General features: G+C 42.9%; 1 protein-coding gene across 1 annotated transcript in view; it reads left to right on the top strand.

Annotated features, from left to right (window-relative positions):
- Window positions 1-4,140: 4,140 nt before the first annotated feature.
- Window positions 4,141-22,911, top strand: part of fbxl19 (F-box and leucine rich repeat protein 19) — a gene marked incomplete at both ends in the record, with an annotated part of 52,933 nt that continues 34,162 nt past the window's right edge. The window contains one exon of the mRNA XM_084329245.1: window positions 4,141-4,326. Coding sequence (XP_084185371.1) covers window positions 4,141-4,326 — 186 coding nt within the window. The remainder of the gene's footprint in view (window positions 4,327-22,911) is intronic.

The following is a 22,911-nucleotide window of genomic DNA, read 5'->3' as shown; positions in this document are numbered from 1 at the left end:
TTGCTCCCTAAGGGCTGGTCTATGATCAGTCCTTGTTTAGGTTCATAATATAACCTCTGACCACCTGCTCCCTAAGATCTGGCCTATGATCAGTCCTGGTTTAGGCTAATATAACCTCTGACCTGTGCTCCCTAAGGGCTGGTCTATGATCAGTCCTTTTTTAGGCTCGTATAACCTCTGACCTACTGCTCCCTAAGGGCTGGTCTAGGATCAGTCCTTGTTTAGACTTGTATGACCTTCTGATCGCCTGCATCTGTTGAAGGTGTTCTGTGACCTGTCCTCAAGTGTCATCAACCTACCCCTGGTTCTGCTCCCATCCGCAAGCTCCAGACTCAACACTAACACACTAGAAGCCACCAGCCTTATGCTGCTAAATGCTTGCTGCAGCTGGTTAAAGTCTGTCAATTCTATCAGCCACTTTGGCAGGTAGCCAACATGTTTTCAATTAGTTTCCCAAAAGATGCTTTGGCTGTTGGGAAATCAAATTGACAGGGGATGTTATTAATTCACTAGTCACTGTGGTTGGTTGACAAAAAGAACTCAACGTGAAACCTCAAACTGGCTACAGGCTATCATTACGGTTTACGGATGCATGATATTTCAACCACATAGCTATCGATCCATATCAATGATTTACATTCATTTTTATCCGCATCCATACAATTTGGCAAACATGGACCTATATATATATATCGGCCGTTGGTTATCGGTCATAACAGAACATTTGTTTTTGGGCCAAAATGTTTGTATCGATGCATCCTATGATATCTATCACATTACCACTCTTTCACCTCATGAGCCTGTATGACAGGTATTATGATACAAGGGATGCTCTGGTTGCTCTGCCAATCAGAAAAACAAAAGAAAAAAATGCCCAAAGACGTATTTCCAGTGTGGTCCTTTTTTAGGCATGTATGGCACCTGTAGCACTGATTCACACACAGACAGATTCAAGCATCGTCCCAAGAAAGAACATGCAAACACTGTACCTACCATCATTACCAAGTTGGGCGGGTGAAGTGTTAGCAGAATGCTATTCGATTCTGCACATTTATGCGTTTCCTGTAAAAACAGGAAGCTAGGGAGTGACCCGTCATGGATATTGATTGGCGTTGAAAGTAGCAAGCTAACGTTGGCAATGTTACGCAATGTTCGCTAACAAACTACATGTGTTTGTCAAGGAAAAGCATTTAATTGGAACCAAAATGAGTATACGCCCGTGTGCAGGGTGACTCATCAAAAAAAAAAAATCTTCTAGGAAATGATCAACTCTAAAATTCCATCTAAGAATACCTACAAAACAACTTTCTTCTAATTGTTGGGACAGATACTGGCGTGTATAGGTGACGTTTACCTAACGTCCAGCTCTCTGCACAGGACTGAGTGCAGAGAGCTTGGATGCCCTTCCAGGAAGCCCAGTCGTTTTTGTTTTGTTTAGTTCTTTTGTCTTAAGTAATCGTGTATTGTCAGTCACACTTCACCCCCTCAACAATCCAAGCTACATTCATCTGACTCTGTGTCTGTGAGTATTGGACCTCAGCATCTAAAATGGAAAGGTGCTTTGGCCAGACCACCTCATTTAGATTTAGATTTAGAAAAGCCCTACTTAGATCTGAATACAAATGGAAGATAAATAGAATATGTTTTTCTAGATGGGCCTACTGAGATGTAACCGAGACCCAAAAGGACCGGATTGTCCCAAAGCGAGTGTTGTATAGACCTCGTTTCTCTAGACGTCATCAGGCAGATGTGTTCACCTTTTGGCAACAGCAGTAGATGCCCCCAGATGCCCTACTATAGGAGATGTACTACTGAGTCAGAGTACTAAACCTTTCATGGTGAAGTGCCCCTTTTTAAGCCCCTGATCCATCGCTTTTACTGAACAGTAGAGACTTGGAGCATCAACCAAAATGATTAAATGGATTAGAGAGACCACCTAACATGCATATAAATGCAATGCTACTTTTCTTGGTACCTGGTTTCAGTATTGGGGACATTCTCCAATACCAATATCCCATTTTAGCCAGGCATATCAGGACAGATTACCTATATCCCATTTCTGGGGATATAGGAGAATATTTAGAAGATAGGAGAATATAGGAAAACATACTGACATTCTTGTCCTGTGAGGACCACTAGATATGACTCACAACCATCCCAGAGAAAGCCCAGGGGACAGACATGACTGACTGACTGACTGACTGACTGCAGGTCATAACTCCTGTCTGAAAATCATTTTCATTGTTTCTTTCTATTTCTCTCTCTTTCTCCTCCCTCTCTCCCTCTCCCTCTCTCCCCTTTCCCTCATTATCCCCCACCATACTTCTACATTAATCAATCATGCAGCTGCCCCAGTTTACAGATGGGACATGTGGTTAAGTTTTTAGGTATGGCTGTAAGGTTGGAGAGGTATGTGTAAGGTTGTAGATATGTGTATAATGTTGTAGTTATGTGTGTAAGGTTGTTTACAGATGGGACATGTGTGTGAGGTTGTAGTTATCTGTATAAGGTTGTAGGTATGTGTAAGGTTAGAGGTATGCGTTTCAGGTTGTAGATATGTGTAAGGTTGTAGGTATGTGTATTTAAGCTTGTAGTTATGTGTGTAAGGTTGTTTACAGTGTGAGGTTGTAGTTATCTGTATAATGTTGTAGTTATGTGTATAAGGTTGTATGTGTGTAAGGTTGTAGACTGTATGTCTGTAAGGTTGTAAGTATGCGTTTCAGGTTGTAGGTATGTGTGTAAGGTTGTAGTTATCTCTGTATAATGTTGTCGGTATGTGTATAAGGTTGTAGGGATTAGCATAAAAAAAAAATCCAGATAGATTGATTGCATGATATACTCGATTAATCGTGTATTACTCGTGGAGGGGGAAAAAAAACTATCCCCATCCCTAGTAGGTAGGTATGTCTGTAAGGTTTTAGGTATGCGTTTCAGGTTGTAGGTATGTCTGTAAGGTTTTAGGTATGTGTATAAGGTTGTAGGTACGTATGTGTGTATAAGGTTATATATAGGGGTGGACGGTATAAACGGTATACGGTATAAACGGTATGAATTTGCTCTACGGTATGGATTTTGCCTATACCGTGTAACCGGTAGTGCAGCTCTAAAATAGCAATGACGTCATGTAACCACAGCGCGACTATTTCACTCGCATTTGCCCCTAAAAATAGATAGAATTAGTCATAGATAATAGATATGTGCGAACTGGAAAAAGTTATTTAGGAGGCTTCGCGCAGTGGGCGTGCCAGCCCCTCCCGCACGCATGTAAACACGGGTCTACTAGTGGGACGGGACGTCTCCCTGAGCTAACGTTAGCTTAGCTAGTGCTACCGTTACAAAATGACCCAGTCAACTATTCACTTTTAGTTTAATACATAATGAGGCATTGTCTAACCGAACGGTATCTAGTCGGCCAGCTACCGATAGCTCCTGACATCAACAAACGCTCCATCAAGTCTAGTAGAGAGTAGACGTGTATGATAGCTCCGTTAGCCGTTAGCTCACGTTAACACAAGTTAGTTCACCGTTCAAAACGAAATGTCCCATTGAACTAAATAATTCACTGAGGCGTTGTATTAACGTTATATATCCGGCTAGCAGTAGCTACAGATAGCTCCTGATATCAATGTCTTATAACACTGATTCGATGCGTATTCGAGCTGAGGGCTTGTGAATGTGATTTAACGTTATACCAATACTAGGGCCCAGCTGCAGCGCCGGTGAATCCTGGCCGTAGCTCGAGGCTACTCGAGTATAGGTCCAGCTGCAGCTCCGGAGAATCCTGGCCGTAGCTAGAGGCTATTAATGTACACACAGACAGTGGAGCTTGTTGCGTGGTGGCGATGTCTCGCAGATAATACAAGTACAAGTCTAATTATATAATATATATATTTTATATAAAAAAAAAAAAAAATTATATAAAAAAAAAAAAAATTTAATCAAAAACGATGATACCGTGATATATACCGTTACCGTCTATGCTTCAAATTATACCGTGATATAAATTTTAGACCATACCGTCCACCCCTAGTTATATATATGTTATTATTTATATGATTAACCTGTCTTTGTGTATATGTTTTGTTATTAATTCTGTCTTTGTGTACATGTCTTGTCCCCCTCCAGCTGACTTGTCTGGGGATGTCTGGCAGTAAGGCGCTGGGTGGGGGGGCAGGTGGCGGGGCTAGGCGCAGGAGGACCAGGTGCCGGCGCTGCCAGGCCTGCATGCGGACCGAGTGCGGCGAGTGCCACTTCTGTAAAGACATGAAGAAGTTCGGAGGACCGGGTCGAATGAAGCAGTCCTGCCTACTGAGGCAGTGCACAGCGGTGAGCGCACACAACACACTTACGCACACAACACGCACACAAGTTACACAACACATGCACACAACACACTTGCACGCACACAACGCACTTGCACACACACACACACACACACACACACACACACACAGGCAACAAGACACAGCACCATCACATTTGACGTTAGAGGCCGTCAGCTCTGAAGCCCCACACACACACACACACACACACACAACTCACACAACACAGCACCATCACACACATTAGAGGCTGTCAGCTCTGAAGCCATACAGATACATATTAAACTGCAGACCCACATTTGATTAGTTTTTTTCTCCCTCGATCTCAGAAAATTCTTGCTGTTGGATATAATTTAGTTCCCAATTCCATAATGTTGTTGTTGTTGTTGTTGTTGTTGTTGTTGTAGGCTGGAGACAGCAGTGGAGAGCAGTGATGCTCATAACACGAACCCACAGCCTAACATAGGGCTGGGCACATTTTATATTTTCTACATTTTATAAAAATGGTTGGCCTCCAACGATTATGAAAACAAGATAATTGACTTTTAGCCAGGTCATGTTTTTAAGTCGGGTCATGTTTTTAAACCAGGTCATGTTTTCGTGTTTCAGTTGAATTTACATTATATTTAAAGTTCAAGGAAATCCACTGTTAAAAAGACACAAGTCAATCATGTTAAATAGTCGTGATCTCAACATGTCAAGGACCTCCACAGTGATGCACACTAGGCCACGTATGGACCCCCGTCTGATAAGATGTTGTCTCAGTTACCCCCATCTGAGAAGATATCGGTTGTTGGATGTAATTTAGTCCAGATGTCCTGGCTATACTGTAGTTGGGACATAACAGTGGAGACTGGGAAAACTATGATCAGAATGGTCATTCTTAATTCTTATACATTTTAATACATAATCGTGAAATACAATTTCCAGAATTTCCCGGGAACCCCCCCAAGGACCCCTGGTGGTCCCTGGACCTCACGTTGAAAACCCTCGGCCTAACAACACACAGCTACTCAGGACTGATTGAAAGTACAGTTCAGGCATGTGCCTCTTAATGGAATGAATAAATCTGTGCATCCATCCTTCATAGCACTTATAATATAGAGCCACACTGAACCCTGTCATCAATGTGATAGGGTGGTTTAAACAACAGGGAAACAAAATGCCTCTAATTGAGAAGAGGCTGAGTTGGTGTATTAGGTAGGGATGAAACGGTTACCGATTTCAATGATGACCACGGTAAAATTCCCTGACGGGTTAGTAATACTGTTCAAATTTGAATTATGGTTAAAACAGTGTTTGATTACATCGCTTCTGAAAAATTCAGGGTAAATACCGTCCAGACTGTCCAGCATCAACCAACGACGCTAGCAACAGTCTCCCAGACGCAGCAAGCGATGTGGGTTTGTTTTGCAAATGAAAACAATAAGAGGACTAAGTGTTCTAAGAGGACTAAGTGTTCTAAGACGACTATGGGCTAGATCCACAAAGAATGGATTGCACGGAGCAAGTTGCACCCTTACTTACAATTCATTATGAATTGAAAATGGGGGACCCTGATGTAAACAAGACAAGTCTTTCTCTGGTCTGCATCCCCTTAACAATTGTGTGTATTGAGCCGTACTGTATTGTACCCATTCTGCAATCTGTTTCATTTTCATTCAATCAATCACCGTGCAGATTGATTGATTGAATGAAAGTTTTATTAACAGATTGCCGAATGGGTACAATACAGCTCAATACACACAATTGTTAAGGGGATGCAGACCAGAGAAAGACTTTCGTCTTCTTTACATCAGGGTCCCCCATTTTCAATTCATAATGAATTGAAAGTAAGGGTGCAACTTGCTCCGTGCAATCTATTCTTTGTGGATCTAGCCCTATGTGTGCGCATTTAGGCTTTTTATAAGAGTGCTGAGGGAAGATAAAAAAAACAAAAAAACTCAGCACATTTTTAACAATACCGCGATAATACTGATGACTGTGATAATTTTTGTCACTATAATCATGATGTGAAATCTTTAAGGCTGAGACCACTTCAGGGCTCTACGCTAACCTTTTCCCCCAAGGAGCACATGTGCTCCTAAATGAAAAAATTTAGGAGCACACAAAGAAATTTAGGAGTACACAAAAATATTTAGGAGCACAGTGAAAATATTTCAAGTAACAGTTTATTTTTATTCTTTTAAATAAATGTATATTTGTACTGTGTGTGCATGTGCAAACGGGAACGGGACACACATCTGTGCAATAGCACATACCACCAAAGTCACTGGCCCACTGTGTGCGTGTGTGTGTATCTGCATGTGCAAACGGGAATGGGACACAGACATTATTTTGAACTATTAAGTGATTAATGCCTACTGTGGCAAAGTTGTAGCCAACAACTAGGCCTAATAAAAAAGGCAGTGACATTGAACTACTGCTACAAAAGTAACAATCACTTAACTTTAGCTTTTGCCCCTTTTTATGCATACAATGCCTATGTTTTGGCTAGTGTTGCTCTTCTAGAAAAATAATCCTTTCAGGGTTGCCTATTGAAATACTGTACACCTCCAGTACAGAAACATTGTTTATGAGTTTGCGTGTCAGGTAGACCATTGATTGACAGTCGATTCTGCCAATTACGTCACACTGCTTGCACCCATCTCTGCTGTTGATAACGCTAGCCAAGTTAGCACACACACATACACACACGCACAGTGGGCCAGTGACTTTGGTGTAGGGGTGTAACAATGCATCGCAATGCATCGATCCTAAGGGGAAAATTCAACTGCATCGATTTGAAAATGTTAGAATCGATTATCGCAATTTTAATGTGTACACAGTGTTATGTTATTCTCATGTCCGTTACAGCCAACACAACGACATACGCTACTGCATCAACGTTATGATTAACAAAGCAAGGCATTCGTTTTGTTGCATTAACGTTATATTACTATTGCTATCGATAAATCTAGGTGTTCTAAAATCTATTGCTATTGGTAAGACTAGAATAAGTTACATTAACTTAATGTTACTGTCTCGGGAAAGTCTCGCATAGCTCAATGGCGGACTTTCCGGAAGTAAAAAAGCAAATGAAAGCTTCCGATGACCATTCTTTCCCTTGAAACCAGTCATGTCACTCTACTGTGATTGGACCGTTGGCTTGAGTGCAAAGTGGGACTTGTAGTTTTTGAACGATTAGCAGCGGAGAGAAAAAAGCATGACTGAGGTTGTAATCTTCACACTGTGCGAGTAATTGATTTTTCCGGTTCGCACACGCATATTTCTAGGGGCAAATGCAAGTAATATGGTCGCACTGTAGAGCCCTACACTTATCGATTTATCAATAACTGCGTGAAATCGATAAGTGGCTGCACTTATAAATTTATTTTGCACGTGTAAACATTTATTATAATACATTTTTTAAGTTTCAAATTTAACGTTAGTTTGTGTGTGTGCGTCACGTGCACTCACTGTAGTTTTTGCGATGCTGTAGTTGGCCCACGACAGCGAGTCGTGCTGAGCGCGCTGCCAGTAGCGATCAGGAAGATGCTGTCTGAAGTGTGGCAACATTTCGAGAAGTTGGAGGGCAATACATTTGTTGTTTGCAACGTATGTAAAGTGAAACTACCGTTTTCAGGTAACACTACCAATTTACGCGATCATTTTAAAAGATGGCATTCTTCGTTGCTCTCCGCCTCCTCCACAAGTAAGGTGCAGCAAGAAGTCCCACGTTATTTTGCGAAAAAAAGTAAAAATTTTATTAAAAAAAGAAATTTAAAATAAAAAAGTAAAAATAATCATTTAAAAATCGATATTTAGTGTATTGCGTAATTTCAATGTGGAATTAAGGAATATCAAAATAAAAGCACACGTTGTTGAACTTGATCATGCATATTTTTTTTAATCTATTTTTTCTCCCATCCCAATTTCGTATCGTCCAATTCTACCCTCCCCTGTCTCGAACGCTGTTAGGCCATGCCTCCCACAAGCCGGCTGCAATGTGGACGAAGCCTTACATCACGTGTCCCCTCCGGTACTCGAGGAAGCAGCCGTCGCATCTTTTCACCTGCACAGCGCGATCTCTCAGCGTCGGGGGTCTGCGTTTGGAGGGCACGCCGCCCCCGTCGCTTCCTGATTCTGCTGCGCAGGCGCACCAACCGACCTGTAGGAGTCGCTGTCCACAACGTCCGATCCCCACCCATCAGCTTCCCACCCCCTAATACTGCCAATTGTATTAGTATGAACGACCAGCCAAGCTGATGGCAATGCGGAGAGCTGGGCTCAAACCCAGCGTCTCCTGCATTGGTGGTGAGCGCCTTGCCGCTTGATCATGCATATTTATTAGAAAATGTAATTACAGCACTATGTTATCAATACACATTTATAAAACGAGGCATATTTAGCCAAAATATGTTGCCAGAACATAAAAAAAAAAATTACTTTCCAATGCGCTGTCACCTACCCACGACCCCACTTTGGGCCGTAGTTTGAGAACCGCTGATGTAGTATATCTTATCGGGGGCGGCTAAGTGGCGCAGTGGGCAAGGCGCTCGCCACTAACGCAGGATATGCTGGGTTCGAGCCCAGCTCTCTGCGTTGCTACCAGCTTGGCTGGTCGTTCATACTAACACAATTGGCAGTGTTAGGGGTGGGAAAGCTGGTGGGTGGGGATCGGACATTGTGGACAGCGACTCCTACAGGTCGGTTGGTTCGCCTGTACAGCAGAATCAGGAAGTAACGGGGGCAGCGTGAGCCTCCCACGCGTTACTCCTCGCCACTGAGCGATCGCGCTGTACAGGTGAAAAGATGCGACAGCTGCCTCCTTGTGTACCGGAGGGGACACGTGATGCAAGTGTAGCACTTGTGTCACTAACAGTAACAGCTGTTCGCCACGGGCACAGTTCTAGGTTCGAATGAGGAGAGGAGTAATATGCACACTTAACAGAATAGTAGACCAGAGGCAGAGTTATAACAATAACCAGTGTTTTAATTAAAAGCGCGCTAGCTAGACAGTAATAATACATACAGACATAAAGTACAAGTAATGCTTTGAAGTATCCCTTTTACTGGTTATGTCAGTAACCTCTCCTTGCGGGAGGGTTAGGTCGATATCAAGGCCTAGGTTGATTGGATCAACACATTGGGGTTCGGTCAGACGTCTCTGAGGTTATCATCATGTTCTAGAAGGTTTCATTATGACATCATACGGTGGTTAAGCATTTACCAATTTACACGTGGTGATGGGTGGTCTGGACTGCTCCGGGATGCGGGTTGAGACTCGCGGGTTTCGGTCGGTTGGTTAGTCCTGTCCGTCTGGTCGATGCTGCTGGTTCGGAGGTCGAGGAGAAAAGCATTGCTGGCTGTTGGAGCGCTGGCTGTTTTTATAGGAATCCAAGATGTTCCGGAACGTTCTATATGACATCATACGATGACATCACAAAGGTTCCAGAACCTTCTATCATGACATCATACGCTGGTTCTAGAATGTTTTACGTTCTAGAAAGTTCTTACCTACTAGCATTAACTATTTATGTCCCTATGATAGTTATGATAGTTATGAATCTGAACCCTGGGTTACACAAGGCTTGGTCCTCACTGCAGCCGACCAGTGGGAGGCATAGTCTAGCAACGTTCGAGACAGGGGAAGGGAGATTGTCAAGGCGAAATTGGGATGGGAGAAAAATAGAAAAATAAGAAGAAAAAGTGGATAAAAAAAAATAATCCAGAACTTATCTCGCCAGCGTTGCTCTTTCCAGAGTCACAGCGCTGATGTGTGTTTTGCCTTTGGCTCCACTACAGGAGATGTGGGTTGTTTTCTGGTCTCATAGATTCTCTCTCTCTCTCTCTCTCTCTCGCTCTCGCTCTCGCTCTCTCTCTCTCTCTCTCGTGTCTTCTGGCTGAGCCGCGAAGTGAGAATCTTAGTTTTGTTGCCGGACCTGCTGCACCGGCTAGAGATGTTCCGATACCATTTTTTCCTTTCCGATACCTACGCTTTGGGTATAGGCCGATACCGAGTACTGATCCGATACCAGTGCATACATTAAAAAAAAAATATATATATATATATATATTGTATAAATATATTTTTTTTTACAGCTACAGATACTGTTTTATATATACTGTTTTTAGTAATAACTAGAAAGTAATGGTATTTATTCAACAACAGGTGATTGTATAGATTAGTATCATTAATTGACAACTATGCTCAATGAGTTCACCCACAGAACTGTTGTTGGTGTTGGGACATTGGTTTCGCACAGACGTTATACGTTGTTGCACTTGCTATCCAGTCGGCTCCGGTTCAGTTAGCTAGTAGTAACGTGCATGTTGTGATTTTCGATGCAAAATAAATATTCAACATTCTCTTTTGGTAGGGATGGGAATTGATAAGATTTTATCGATACGATTCCATTATCGATTCTGCTTATCGATTCGATTCCCTTATCGATTCCTGATCGGTTTATCATTTAAATAAATAAATTGGAAATGCAACAGAACTAAGCTGGTTAGAATAACAACATGCAACTTGACATTTCTGATTGTCATTTATTGTTGAGCCCCCATGTCAGAAAAATACAAAAACTGTAAAAAATAAAACTAACTATAGCCTACACTTAAATAAAAGAATGTATTTGAGATTCTCTTAATTTTTTTATTCTTAAACTAATTTAATCTATTGAATAACGACCTGTTGAATGTAACTACAGTTCAATATCTTAAACTAATTTAATCTATTGAAACGTAGTTGCATTCAACAGGTCGTTATTCCTCTGACTTCTCTGTCTCTGGTCTTTCAGAGACACACACACACACACAGAGCTCCCTCCCCGGGCCCCTGTCCTGTAAGGGATTGGCTCGTGTTGCTACACGGACATGTTTGTATGTTGCACGGTACTTCCTGACTTACATTAGTAAACAAACAGTCAACCTGATCACACGCTCTCCGTCTCTTATTATATGTGAACTAAAGAGTACAAGGTTTACACGACAGCCCCCACCACTTTTTTATTTTATTTGTACATGTACTACCTGCTGTCGGCTGTTATCTCTCTCTGTGAGCTTGATTAGCTAACGTTAGCTAGCGTTAGCTCCGCGGCTAATCTTAGGTTAAATCAATGACTAGGTTCTAAAACATTGGAGTAGTTTTCACTGCACATAGAAGCAGCCAAACAGCGGGAGCATATGACCAAAACCCAGGCAATTTCGAGCCCTTAAGGAATCAAATAGTCTGCCATGGCTACATGCGTGGCGCTAACGTTATGCGCAACTCTAGGAAAAACCTGGCATCGATAAGAGGAATCGATAGTCACGGAGGCATGCGATTCCAGGAATCGGACAATTAGGAATCGATTCCCAACGGGAACCGGTTTTCGATTCCCATCAAAAGACTCCGCCTCAGACTCTTATCCTTTGGCACTAAAAGCTAAACATTGTCACCGGTATGGCTCTCTGCAACATGTCATTAATTGCGTGCATGTGTGCGAGAGGTCGATCAGTGACAACACTTAGGTTAGCCAGTTAACGTGAGCTAGATGGAAAGACAATGTAACGTTACTGGTGAAAAAGTGATTTACCTTGGAATACTCCTTTGCCAACTTGCTGTACTTTGCTTGCAGGTTTGCAGCCATTATTGCTGGATTATGAATAGCCCCAACTTTAGACAAGGTAACATTAAAAGATGAAACTAGCTTTTCAGCTAGCTCTTCAGCTAATGATAACACCAGCAAGCGAACACATCAGAGCTCCCCGTCACACCGCTCTGTCGGGACGATGGCATTTAAGAAAGTATCTGCTGTTAAAATGACAAACAGCATTGACACTTTAATTCACAGTCGATTAAAAACACGTTTGTTTTATAATGCTCACTCTCAGCAGGAGGATACCGCACGTGTTGTTGATAAATTACGTCATATGGGATCGGAGCATAGATTTGGCGTGTACTTGCCGATACCGATACCAGCATTTTAGGCTGTATCGGAGGCATTTCCGGTATTGGTATTGGTATCGGAACAACTCTAGCGCCGGCCTACAGTAGAGAATGTCCCTGAGAGAGAGAGACCTACAGTAGAGAAGGTCCCTGAGAGAGAGACCTACAGTAGAGAATGAGAGAGAGAGAGACCAGCCTACAGTAGAGAATGTCCCTGAGAGAGAGACCTACAGTAGATAATGTCCCTGAGAGAGACCTACAGTAGATAATGTCCCTGAGAGAGAGACCTACAGTAGATAATGTCCCTGAGAGAGACCTACAGTAGATAATGTCCCTGAGAGAGACCTACAGTAGATAATGTCCCTGAGAGAGAGACCTACAGTAGATAATGTCCCTGATAGAGACCTACAGTAGAGAATGTCCCTGAGAGAGATACCTACAGTAGAGAATGTCCCTGAGAGAGAGACCTACAGTAGAGAATGTCCCTGAGAGAGACCTACATTAGAGAATGTCCCTGAGAGAGAGACCTACAGTAGAGAATGTCCCTGAGAGAGACCTACAGTAGAGAATGTCCCTGGGAGAGAGACTTACAGTAGAGAATGTCCCTGAGAGAGAGACCTACAGTAGATAATGTCCCTGAGAGAGAGAGACCTACAGTAGAGAATGTCCCTGAGAGAGAGACCTACAGTAGAGAATGTCCCTGAGAGAGACCTACAGTAGAGAATGTCCCTGAGAGAGACCTACAGTAGAGAATGTCCCTGAGAGAGACATACAGTAGAGAATGTCCCTGAGAGAGAGACCTACAGTAGAGAATGTCCCTGAGAGACCTACAGTAGAGAATGTCCCTGAGAGAGAGAGACCTACAGTAGAGAATGTCCCTGAGAGAGAGACCTACAGTAGAGAATGTCCCTGAGAGAGAGACCTACAGTAGAGAATGTCCCCGAGAGAGACCTACAGTAGAGAATGTCCCCGAGAGAGACCTACAGTAGAGAATGTCCCTGAGAGAGACCTACAGTAGAGAATGTCCCTGAGAGAGATGCCTACAGTAGAGAATGTCCCTGAGAGAGATGCCTACAGTAGAGAATGTCCCTGAGAGAGAGACCTACAGTAGAGAATGTCCCTGAGAGAGACCTACAGTAGAGAATGTCCCTGAGAGAGAGACCTACAGTAGAGAATGTCCCTGAGAGAGACCTACAGTAGAGAATGTCCCTGAGAGAGACCTACAGTAGAGAATGTCCCTGAGAGAGACCTACAGTAGAGAATGTCCCTGAGAGAGACCTACAGTAGAGAATGTCCCTGAGAGAGAGACCTACAGTAGATAATGTCCCTGAGAGAGAGAGACCTACAGTAGAGAATGTCCCTGAGAGAGAGAGACCTACAGTAGAGAATGTCCCTGAGAGAGACCTACAGTAGAGAATGTCCCTGAGAGAGACCTACAGTAGAGAATGTCCCTGACAGAGCGACCGGTCTGGCTGAACCGAGGGTTGAGTCAGGGCTGTGCGATATGAGATATATCGTGGGACGAGAGAAAAGGTAAATATTTTCCTCTATCTGGGGCGCTCCAGTAGCACACCACATAGCTCGCTGAGTCACGAAGCGGTTGCCCGGGTTAGTTTCCCAGACCCGGTGGCCATTATGTCTTCCCCTCCCGTTTCTCCCTCTCTCCTCTGTCGGTCCTGCGTGGCCAAGAAAAGCTGTCAGCCCTGCGCGACCAGAAAAAAGCGAGTAAAGATAATTTTAGAATATTTTCCTCTATCGCTATTGTCACAAGAAAGCTATTGTCACAGTGATGCGTCCTATATGGTGAGTTGGAAATTAATCTCAGAGCGGCATGGTAAACCGGACCGAGTTTGGCTAAGGCAGTAGGACAAGCAAATCTATAAACTATGTTGCCATAATCTAGTTGTGGCAAGAAAAGATGGCCATAATAGGGCTGGGTGATATAACGATAACGATTTATTTAATTTTTTTGTGACCTGCAACAGGGCAGTTTTAAAACCAGAGACCGTGGACAGACTTGTCTTTCTTGCCTGCAACTTAACCCTTTTCTCGCCATGCGTAATCTGCCAATGACGTTTTACAGCGTCTTTGAGATCAATATTTCAAATTTCTGCCATGGTATTCATATTTCACCCACGGATCCTTGACTGGTGCTGTAGATCTCCGCTCAACTCTCCAACGCTTCAATACCGCCACCTGGTGGCCGATCGGCGAGTTGCAACCGGATGTCGATAATTGTGACGCTGGTGTGTCTCCCTATTTTGTCCGGCTACTCGCTATCGCTCGCAGGACTCCATCTTGACACACTGGATAGCGATCCGTTGCCATAACTCAATAAACAACATTATTTGGACGTATATAGTATTATACAACCTGGAAAAGGATCGCATAGATCAACATCCCATAATAGCAATCTTTTTGCTCCACGCTCATCACCCAACGCTACGAGGAGACTGGGGTGAGTTTCAGCCTGTTTGTTTACCATTTTCGATACAAACAGCTCTGATCTATATATCACCCATACTACATGAATGATTTAACGTCGGCCACGGACTTATAAACGACCCCCCCCCCCCCCCCCCCCTCCGGTCAACCGCGCATGATGAGTCATAACGTCTGGGACCTTGTACAGTTGACATTTTTTATCTGGCGTCAATCGGTATCAAATTGCATTTGATGATCTAATATATGCATTTATGGCTATAACTCACGTTCTATGAAATACTGCAGAAAACGATAAAAACATATTTATACTCTAGACCGTATTTTTGTATGAATGTGTAAATGAAAAAGTAAAACGTTCCTACATCCTGAACGATAGCTAATCGATGTTGAATGGGCCATAGTAATGTCAATTTAGCAATACAATTTAAAAAGTTATAGCCCTGCAAAGTAGGTGAACATCTCCATAGACTAATAGAGCTGGCAGACTGGCTACAAGGATGGATATAAGCGTGGCAGAGAAAGGGTTAAAGTAATGGCTTTGCTTGTCCAAATGACAATACTGACCAAATTGAGATTTATTTTTCTCTTGTCCATTTATTTTGTTTGGTTTCTAATTTAAAATACAGTTTGAAACCGTCTGTACACAGTAGGCTATGTGTGCTAGCAGAGCTAGTCTCCAGTCACGAGTCACGGTGCACATGTGCGGTGGTTTGTCCACCAAAAAAGCGCCAAAAGATAGAAAAGAAACTAGCAGAGCCAGAACTGTTCAACTCCCCTGGAGCCACAGCCAGCAGAGAAGCCGGTTTACTTTTGCTTTCAAACCAGCTGCAGCCTGAGAACTGGAGTGTGAGGGGATGTAACACTAAAGATGGCGGCAACGACAAAGAATTGCTGCAAAATAAACATACATCTGTTGTAAAAAAATATATATATATATATTTTTTTATACTTATAACTATCGATAATATCGAATATCGAGTGATATTCGATATCGTTATCGCGATATCATTTTTGGCCATATCGCCCAGCCCTAGACCATAACCTCCTGTTTAAAAAAGCATGATTTAACCCTATCGAAAAAAGCAACTGTGAATTTAAGTTTTTATTTAAAGCATCAATATGATGTTTAAAATCTAGGTTCTTGTCCAGCCAGATGCCAAGGTATTTGTAAGTGTCAATAACATCAATAGAACAACCATCAAGGGTGAAAATAGAGGGGGGAGAGACAGTTGACCTAGTTGGAGCAAATACCATTGCCTTTGTTTTGCTACCATTCAATAGCGGTTTTGATTCAATGAGAGTATGCTGCAAGGAGGAAAAATCAGACTGTAAATTTGTGACAGCAGCCTCAAAAGAAGGAGTACAAGAATTAGGGATGGGTACCGTTCACATTTGAACCGATACGGTACCGGTATCGGTACCTGTGAATCGATACCGGTACCCAACGGTACGTTTTTTCGGTACTTTAGTCGCTAAAAATTGTATCTACCCACCTCAGTTGTGAAGAAAAAAAATCCAAACTTCAAATAACCACATTTTCGACCGTTTTCGGCTTGCCATTGCCCAGACTGCTTTGTTGTTGAATCAAGTCAAATCCTAGGTAAGCATATATTGTGCGTGTGAACGTTGACATGAAAATAAAAAAGTAAAAAAAAAAGAAAAAAATATATATATAATAAGTATTTAATTTTTTTTTATTGCTAATTAAAATTAAAGACATGTATTTATTATTTAAATGCCTATATATCATATTCGACGCAGACGATAGGCTATATATAGCTCATTTTGTTATTAATCTTATTAAACTCGCCTCCGGTTTTGGGGATATTAGCCTCCGGATTCTATTGCCCCCTTCCCTCTGGACAGTGTCCCGGCGATACTCCCTGTGTATTCTGTTATTATAACAAACCGACCCTCTGATTCAGTTCTCAATAATAGTCGGGCCAGACTTGCTGAAGAGGCACTCCTCTGAACAACTATATGTGACGTCCCCCTCTCCTCCATGGGTGATGGTGAAGCTCCTGTCAGTGGCAGATCCTGCATTCTACCTTTTCGGGATCATCTGAAACGGATCTCAGCCACGTATAGGCTACTTCTTGTCCCAATGTCCCAGTCTCTGTTATATGAGCAAAGTCTCTTTTTTTTGCCTCCATTTCCTTGTTTTTCTTAGCTAGCTAAACAACTTGTATCAGTAATATTGGCGGTCTTTCTTCTGACTACTCGAGTGACTGACGTCACACATACAGCTGCCCCGGCCTCGCTCGGACAGGTGACAGGCAGCGCGACTCGAGTGAGCTGCTCAGCAGCCTCGGCTGGAGATTCATCCAGCTGCAGGACCACAGCACCGACACTCTCAGGACCGTGACACTTTGCGGACCCACACTCTCCAGACCCTCGCTCCCATTGGCTGATTTGGGTCACGTGACCGTCTCACTCCAATTCAGTCATTGGGTGGGACGGTCACGTGACCCAAATCAGCCAATGGGAGCGAGGGTCTGGAGAGTGTGGGTCCGCAAAAGTTTTGCGGTCCTGAGTGTGTCGTGCTGTGGTCCTGCAGCTGGATACTATTGCTCGGCTGCGCAATGCATTGGTTTGTGACGTCGCCCGATTTTTTTATTTTAAATATAAGAGGGTATTGGAACGAGGCATTAAATTAACAACATTTAAAACATTTTTTAAATAATAATCTTTGAAAGATAAAAAAATAAAAAATAAAAAATAATAATATATATATATTTTTTTATCTCTGAATTGCGGGACATTGTTTTGTTGTAGTGGGACGCGGGACAAACGTCCCAATATCGGGACTGTCCCGCGAATCGCGGGACAGGTGGGCACCCTAGTGGAAGGTCACACTACCTCTCTTAGATCCTTCCCTTGCTGTGCAGGTGCCCCGACCGAACTGTAGGAGTCGCTGTCCACAACTGTAGGAGACCCAGACCCACCCACCGGCTTCCCTCCCGCTGACTCTGCCAATCGAGCCAGTATGACGGCCGGCCAAGCCGGAAGCAACGCTGACGGCTGGATTCGATACCAGTGTCTCTTGCGTTGGTGACGAGCGCCTTGTCCACTGCGCCACCCAGCCGCCCTTGAACCCCCTTTTCTAAAGTCATTGGATCAGAGACAGAGTCACCAAGCCTAACACACTGTGTATGATCAAGGAGATAGCTCCTGAACCAAGCAACCACATTTTGACTGATACCCACTGTAACTGAGGGGTACAATTCCCTGACTGTATTGTTAGATATGGTATTTAATACCACTACCTCTTGTACTTTAACTTCTGGCCATCCAGTACATGATATAAATATGATGAACACTTTCCCACCTGATGAAACGAAGTCCACACAAATGTACAAATCGAATATTTAATATAGCAAAAGGTATATACAACGTTCACTTGTTTACACTTATGATTTGAAATATGCACTTGTATGGCAAATGAGTATTCGTAGGTAAATCAACATTGAATGTCCAATCTCTGGTTACGCAGGGAGTAAGTATACAACCTGGATATTTAGGAACTATAGCGATGGTACTTAAATGATTATAGCTGGATACACTAAGGGGGGGGGGGGGTCCCGCTGGTTGTAAGACAGTAGGAGGGGGGGGTTAGAGAAGCCGCTGGCGGTATCCCATCTGGCCGACGATTTCTTGGGAGAATTCAAAGTCTTGAACACGGTGCCCACAGAACCTCGGTCCGCAGACGAATACAGCTGGACCCTCTGGTGGACGGTAGCTGCCGGTCCACAACGGAGAGACGTGAGGCGACCTCACTGGTGTAGAGCGCCGTCTCACCTGGAGTCCTCTCCGGGGGGTAGTTCCAACACTCCGCAGTGTTGGCCGTTATCCATGGAATAATCAAAGCACCCAAAGCATAATCCAAGCCGTGGAAGGCTCGCCGTCGTCCGGGTAGAGTAATCCAATATACAGGTCCAGTCGCCCTGGCCCGGAGCTCCTCGGATGCAAGCACCACTAGGGGTCTGCCCAGCCTGGTTAAGCGTCCAGATAACGTCAGGAACGATGGGGGTACTGATAACTTTATAACTCTAACCGAACGATGCACCATACATAAATAGACTATTATTAGCTTAATAGAATACGTCCAACTCGACGGTGTAGTGCCAAACTATGACTATTCAACTATTAATCCACACGATATCTCAATGCCTATTCTGAGGCCAAGTAGGCCTTACTACACCACACGTGCGTCGTGGGTGAGGCTTCGCGTCTGTCACTCTGTTGGAGGGTAAAGAACTGGACTAAAAGGAAGTTCTACTTTACTTGCGCCATATATATATGCGCTATGAACAAATAGTACCATTCGTATTTCGCCAGACGTATTCCTATGCGGAACCGGGGCTTGCCACGACATGTTGGGCGGCACGATTGAACTTGAACCTAGGGGTATGGCAACCTGGCGCCAGGTTCTCGTCCAATGGTAGAATGAAACTATTATGGGCTGTTTAGTAGACTAAAGGGATATTCAGTGCATATTGTACAAGGAATATACAGGGGATATCAAACGATATACAAACACTATTTAAATATATATATATAAATAAATATATATATTCGGTTTAATCTGATCCTTCACAACACCCACCCTCAGGAGAGTATTTAATAATATGTGATGATCGACAGATGGTAGAGGTAAACGGTACTCTACCCCCCCCCCCTCACAGTGAGCTGTGGTGTTCCACAAGGAAGCATACTAGGACCGCTACTCTTCCTAATTTATGCAAATGACATGTCGTCAGCCTGTGACTGCAACTTTTTCCCGTTTGCGGACGACTCAGCCCTGCTGGTCTCTGACAAGAACAAGTTGCAGGTTGAAAAAACCCTCAGCTCGGAACTAGGCAAAATCTGCATATGGCTCGCTGATAACAAACTATCATTACACATGGGCAAAACAGAGTCCATTCTCTTTGGTTCAAATAACAAACTCAGCAAGACCGACGGCTTCTCAGTTGCAGTGGGTGACAATATTGTCACAAGGAAAGACGAAATTACCTACCTGGGTTCCATCCTAGAGGCAAATCTTTCCTGTGACAAAATGGCATCCAATGTAATAAAAAAAAGTCAACCAACGAACTAGATTCTTGTACCGGATCTCCTCTCTGGTAAACAAGAATACCCTGAAGACTCTGGCAGGAGCACTCATTCAAGGGTACTACGACTAATGCGTGCACCTCATGGTACCAAAGCACCTCAAAGGCGCTTAAAACAAAATTACAAACATCACAAAACAAACTGGTCAGACTACTACTTGACCTTACCCCCAGAACCCACCTCACCCCTGCCCACTTTGACAACCTAGGATGGCTTAGAGTAGACGACAGAGTACAGCAACTTGCAATGGGCCTGGTCTACAAGATACACTATACGACTAAGGTACCCATGTACATGTCAAAATACTTCCCAAAGGTCAGTGAATACCACAACCACTACACCAGAGGAAGCTCAACAAATCATGTTAAACCCAGATTCGGCTCAAACAAGGGACTAAATACGTTTCGCAATTATGCCACATCAATGTGGAACGCCCTACCCAAAGCTGTAAAGGAATGTGAATCCCTACCCACATTCAAAACCGCTCTTAAAGAGCACCTACGGGAGGCTGCAATTCGAAACTGGCCTCCGTAAATGCCCAAAACCCCCACCACCTCCTAATAGACAGTCTCCTCCCCACCGCATGTATATATTCCCTCCCCGCCGTATGTATATCTCTCTCCCACCCACCCACCCCCTCCTAATGTACAGTCCCCTCCCCATCATATGTATATACTCTGTCAGGATCTAGGGGTAACAGTACTGTATATTTGAATACCGTTTATGTCACAAATGTATCAGTACTAAATACCTATATGTCCCTATGCCATAAATGTTGTGTATGTCATAAATGTCTATATGAATTGAAAATGGGGGACCCTGATGGAAACAAGACAAACGTCTTTCTCAGGTCTGCATCCCCTTAACAATTGTGTGTATTGAGCCGTACTGTATTGTACCCATTCTGCAATCTGTTAAATAAAGTTTTCATTCATTCATTCATTGAAAATATGTTTTCTATCTACGTTCGATCTTGGTCAATTATGAACTTACTACGGTTGTAAACATTTAGAGAATAATGTAAAGAAGAACGATGTCGGAACAGAAACTGTACATTTAAATTTAATGTAATCGGCACATGACCCCCTAACCCATACAAACATGAACTGCAGTCAAACTTGTAGTATTCCTGTGCTTTTGTACACACTATATAGAGATTTACCACATAAATACTGTAGTGATTAATTGTTTTAATAGTTTTTAGATGCAAAGCGCAGATGAAAATGTGTAATGAATTTTCTTTCTTTGGTAAAATGTGGAACAATTATTTGGCCCCTTTCTGGATGAGCTAGAATGAGATGGTCGGTATCAATGAAAGATCAGTGAAAGATATCTGCTGGGTCCATATTTGAATTTCAGAATCGGCTGATTAAAAACTACTACTAGTGATTCACAATAGTATTTCTGTAATGTGCTTTTACCATAGAGATGCTATGTTTCTATAGGGCTTAGTATTTCTGTAGTAATCTGTGCAGTGTAGTGATGCACCGATGTGAAAATTGTGGCCGATACCGATAACCGATATTAATATTGCTGTTCTGGCCGATACCGATATTTACCGATGTCGATATCTCTGTATAGAAAACACTTTTTTATGATAATCAAATAAAGAGCTATTTTCCAAAACGATTTTTTTTTACTTTTGTAACTTATTTTCCGAAATTACTGATATTTTGAAAATATTTAAGGCCAAAACATGTAAAAACGAGAAAAAAAATATTACATTTTTTTTTTTTTTTTAAATATCGGCCCTATCTTGATATTGGACCGATACAGATGTGTAAAAAAAACGGCCATATCGGCCCATATTATATCGGCGGCCGATATATCGTGCATCACTAGTGCAGTGCAACCCCCCCCCTCCCCAAAACAGTATTACTATAGTTCACTTTTGTATGGGAAAAGTAGTAGTAGTTTGCATCTTAATCCACAGCTCTTAATATTTCGATGATCCCTCTCGTATCATCATTATGGGTATGTTTCAGAGCTATGGAATGATTTTAGATGTGACGGGATTTTGTGTGAGTGTGCGGTGTCATTAAAGATGGCAGGGAACCACTTAGAGAGAGAGAGTGAGAGAAAAAGAGAGAGCCAGAGAAAAAGAGAGAGCGAGAGAGACATGAGCAGTGTACATGACATAAGGGTCTAACGCTGCCAGGGCATATTATGGATAAGAACGCTCATCACCATAGGGACCCACTTGAAGTCCATAACAGTAAATGATGACGGGGTGATACGGTCTAGCGCGGCCGCTGGCCTTGTGATTAGATTGAGGGCGCGCTGACAAATGGGTCTCTCTTGCGCTGTGCAGCGCAGTAGTCACACTCGTTACTAATTCGGACCTCTGGGAGAGGATGGGATGGATAGGGGTGGGTTGGAATTGGCACGATGGTCGGATGACACCTGATACATTGAGACACTGGGGGTAATTTAACGTGGGTGGGGGGGGGGGGACCTGTAGGCGACGTACACTTGTTGGAGAACTCCCTGGGAATTGTAATTGGGAGTTTCAAGGTTATTCACATCCATCTATCAACATCCACTGCAACACGCCACGGAACTCGAGAGGACCTCCGCGGAGGCAAGTAATTGGTGCTGCAGTTAACTGCTCCATTCATATGTCCATTATTACTTAGATCAGGGGATCTCAAACCTTTTTATACCACGACCCCATTTTATTTAGGATTATTTTGGCGACGCTAAATTAATAATTAATGGAACGTGGAATTAAGGAATATCAAAATAAAAGCACACGTTGATGATCTTGATCATGCATATTTATTAGACATTTTTATTACAGCACTATGTTATCAATACCCATTTATAAAAGGAGGCATCTACCTTAAACAGATCTTTTTCAAGTTCCAAGTTTTAATACTCTTATCAACATGAGTCAACAAATGCTTGCTTTATGCAGCCATTTAACACAAAAGGATGACCCTCGCATTGCAAATTTGCATCAAATTCAAAACAGAGTGATGCACAAAATAACTTAAAAGAAAATAATAATTTAAAACAATGAATAAAGTGTGCATGAAATAATAGGGGAAAGAAAACGTTAGGAACTTGTTACATTCACCCACACAGGGGCTGAGTAATCACACACCCCCCCCCCTC

This window comes from Notolepis coatsorum (assembly GCF_963971535.1).
Source record: "Notolepis coatsorum genome assembly, chromosome: 14".
NCBI lineage: Eukaryota > Metazoa > Chordata > Actinopteri > Aulopiformes > Paralepididae > Notolepis > Notolepis coatsorum.
This window is presented reverse-complemented; position numbering and strand designations above follow the sequence as displayed.